At 40.1% G+C, this 3573-nt stretch overlaps 1 protein-coding gene across 2 annotated transcripts in view; it reads right to left on the reverse strand.

The window, feature by feature from the left end:
- vps39 (VPS39 subunit of HOPS complex) overlaps positions 1 to 3573 on the reverse strand; it is a 30518-nt gene that overhangs the window by 24354 nt on the left and 2591 nt on the right. For both annotated transcript variants that reach the window (XM_032511070.1, XM_032511069.1), the window contains exons 5-8: positions 3075 to 3169; positions 2354 to 2452; positions 2143 to 2235; positions 1426 to 1609 (exon numbers count right to left, since the gene is read on the reverse strand). In XM_032511070.1, coding sequence (XP_032366961.1) covers positions 1426 to 1609; positions 2143 to 2235; positions 2354 to 2452; positions 3075 to 3169 — 471 coding nt within the window. The remainder of the gene's footprint in view (positions 1 to 1425; positions 1610 to 2142; positions 2236 to 2353; positions 2453 to 3074; positions 3170 to 3573) is intronic.

Here is a 3573-nt window from a genome sequence, read left to right on the forward strand (position 1 = left end):
TGAAAAAAGGTTTGAGAGTTTTGATGTCCACCCGACCTAAACTTTGTGTCTTGGAGCAGGTGCCTTGGCTGTAATTAAGGAGTATAGACCTGGAGGCTAACGGGGCAGGAAATCCAGTGGAGACAGCCATCTAGACGGGCTTTAGGTTGGGCTCTGGATGTGGGACAGGCTACACCCACAGGACAGGGCCCAGGGCCTCTGCTCCAGCCATCAACAGTTAGGACAGTCACTTGTGCTGCTGCACGCCCAAGCCAAAATGTTGACTACATCAAAACAAGGAAATTGCAAACTGTATGAAACCACTGCTTGGAGGCTTCATTTCCTCTTTATATTATTCCTTTTTGCATTCCAATGGACACTGAAAGAGGATCCTTTGAAACAACGTGAGGGCTCATCTGCATCACTTCTGTCACAAAGCTCATTAGTAACCCAAGCATGTGGTGCCTTAGTCAAAGAGGTAAAAGATCTTAAATGATGCTTCCTCTTCTGACATATGGAAAACAGCAGCACCACTCAGACAGAGTGGAAAGAAAGACTTTGCACAGGGGAAGAGGAGCTTGAGGAAGAGGGGAAAAAAAAGAGACAGCTGCTGAATGACAGCAACTGGCGATTGCAGTATTTAGGCCAAATACTTCATCAGGTGTTTGAGCAGGTTTGGTCACATAGCAGTATATGAATCAGTGCGACAAGAAGAGAATAAACTGTACCGTCACAGGCCCAGTTACCATACATACCAGTCAGGGAAATCAAATAGCGACGACCTGTTTCTCCTGAGGTTTTTTTCACTTGCCAGTGCAGAAGGGTATTATCATGGCCTAGCTCTTTAACATTAAGTTGTCTAATAAGTTAGCAGACAACGTCTTTAGCTAAATCAATAGTCGCTTACTTTCAAGATACCATAAACTCCAACAAAACATATCAGTTTATTTAACTGTGACTAAAGTGGCTATGTTCACTTTGTGTAATGCTGTGAATTTGTTGAAGGTTTTACCGTTTAATAATGAAGGATAAGAAAGCACAACAACAAAAAAGCTAATTTTGTATTTCCCTGAGTGAAATCAACTGCCAGGTGTGTCACAGTTTGGTAAAAAATCTTCTGTGTTATCTGGAAGTCTAACTGTAGAGAGCTGAGGGAGGATTTTTGGCTCTTGTAACGGGCATGTCTCTGTGCCATTTTGACTTTGCAGTCAATATCAAATACTAGGTAATTCCAGCAAAGCCATCAAGACTCAAAAGAATAGAAACATGGAATAAAAAGATACATTAAGAAAAAAAGGACGGAGGAGGACTGACAGCACAGTAGCTTGTTTTCCATTTAAGCAGAAAGAGCATAACTAAGTTTAGAATACAAGGCCAAGTTTAGAATACAAAAACAGTAAATATGAAAATGCCTTTACAGTATTAGTTGTTGCGCCTCTTTCTTACCCATTGCTATAGGGATGTCGGTCCAGTTCAGGGCACACTTCTGGGTGCAAACGCCCTCTTCATTTAGCACTACGGTTAGGTCATCCTGGCCAAGAGCCACCTTCCCATCAGCCAGTGGGGCAACCAGAGGCTCCAACTGTTTCCCAGTGGGGAAGAGCTCCTTGATGGAGCCACGGCCATCCATCTGGTTGACAAGAGAGATGGCACGAGTGAGTCCCAAGAACCTACCCATAACATCTTACAAACATCACATGGAAGGTCAACTGTAATGAGCTTTAGGCAAACAATAAAACCAATAAAAAAAAGCTGATTAGATTAGAAATAACAATACCAAACATTAGATAGAAATATGAATAACAGGAGAAAGGAAGGCTAAGGAACAAGCCCAAAATAAACACACAAATTAGACACAAAACAGACAGGTACTAATTTTATAACAACCTGCTTTTATACTTGTCAGGAGTGGTAAAAAAGAAGAAGACGATTTTAAAGTGATACTACTATTAAAACCTGTCTATAAAACACTACCTCAAGACTTGAAAGGCACCTGCAAAATATGTTTTAACATGAGTCATGACAGAGTAAAGCCCAGTCCACAAGGCTGCACATCAACCACAGCAAACTGTGACATGTGCTGTGTTTGTTTGCAATATTTGGGGGAAAAATATGACAGTTGAGTGTGAAAAGCATAGCGTTAGCCTTTGGTGTAGCACGTACCCGAATGAGGTAATAGTCTCGCTTGAAACCAACACATATGGAGTTTTCACACCAAGCCATGGACTTTGGAATATCTGGTGCACCAAAGTCCCCCTGACAGACAAAAAGAAAATATTAAGAAGATTACATTTGTCAAAGGATTGGAAAAAATTAAAACTCTAAACCTGGCTCAGACTGCAGTGAGTTGCATCTCGAACATGATGCATTTTACCTGCAGCTCGTGGAACTCTCTGTCCTTCCAGTAATACAGCTGGAGTTTCTTCTTCACTGCGACACACATTCTCAACCTTTCCTCTCCTGCGCTGGTTTGCTGAAAACAAAGTAGACAAAATGTAAAATTCATGACTTTAAATTAAGGAAAATACGAGTATAACAGAAATGTGGAAACAAAAAAAGAGATCCACAAGATTGTAAGTTTGGTTTTTTTTACTACTGTTTTTAACTCAAGAGCTACTAAAGAATTACCAACAAATGTCAAAATAATGGATGTACCTATCTTAATCTTTCAGACTATTTTTTTTTCTTACCGCTCTGAAACTAATTATGAAGAAAAGGCTGACTGAAATGTAGAAAACACACATTCAAACGGCTGAAAGACAATGGTGAGCTCAAGGAAAAAGTCAGCAGTAATATAAATACTCTAATATTATATATAATAAGTATACACTGTTTATACCCACTAAAAGCTTAATTTGACAAAACTGAAAAAACCTGCTCACTTAAAGCTCCTCGGTCATAAGACAGCTTCCCATTAAGATACTGACTAAACTGTCTTTTCTCCTACATAGTCCACCAACTTATAGCTGTATTGTTGTAGAAGTGAAGTGAAAAATGTTCTCACTATAAAAGATTTAGAATGGTAAGCAATACCAATGCATGAATATGATAACCCTACAGTGCACTACCAATACTCCACAGGGCCTGGAACTGACCTGCAGGTCACAGGCAAAGAGCGTGGCTCCTTTGGCTTTGGACACCACCGTGATCTGCTGGAAGGTGAGGAGGTCATGGACGTGGATGTTGTTCTCTGCAGGACAAACAGATTACTAGAACGCTTAAGAGAAGGAAGATGAATGTTATGATATTTGATATTATTGAACGTCCGTTAAATTCAAGCCATTACCAAATGAGTTGATACAAAGCTAATTAAGACTATCAGCTGCACGCAACTCTCTCTGGATTTCTCAGTATGGCGATGTCTACCAGAGACTTAGACTTCTCTTTATTAATCCTTTTGAGATGACTCCCACGAGGAAATTTAAAATTTAAAATTACAGCGGCAGTTTTAGCAAGAAAAAATAAATTAAAAAAAGATTGTGTCGTCTGGTGACTTTCACTGTGGGCGTGGCGACAGTGTTGTTATTACTTAGAATTCCTCATGGTGACGACAGAAACTATGCACTATAGCTTTAACCCTCATGTTGTCCTCGG

This window comes from Etheostoma spectabile, unplaced genomic scaffold (genome assembly GCF_008692095.1).
Source record: "Etheostoma spectabile isolate EspeVRDwgs_2016 unplaced genomic scaffold, UIUC_Espe_1.0 scaffold314, whole genome shotgun sequence".
Classification (NCBI taxonomy): domain Eukaryota; kingdom Metazoa; phylum Chordata; class Actinopteri; order Perciformes; family Percidae; genus Etheostoma; species Etheostoma spectabile.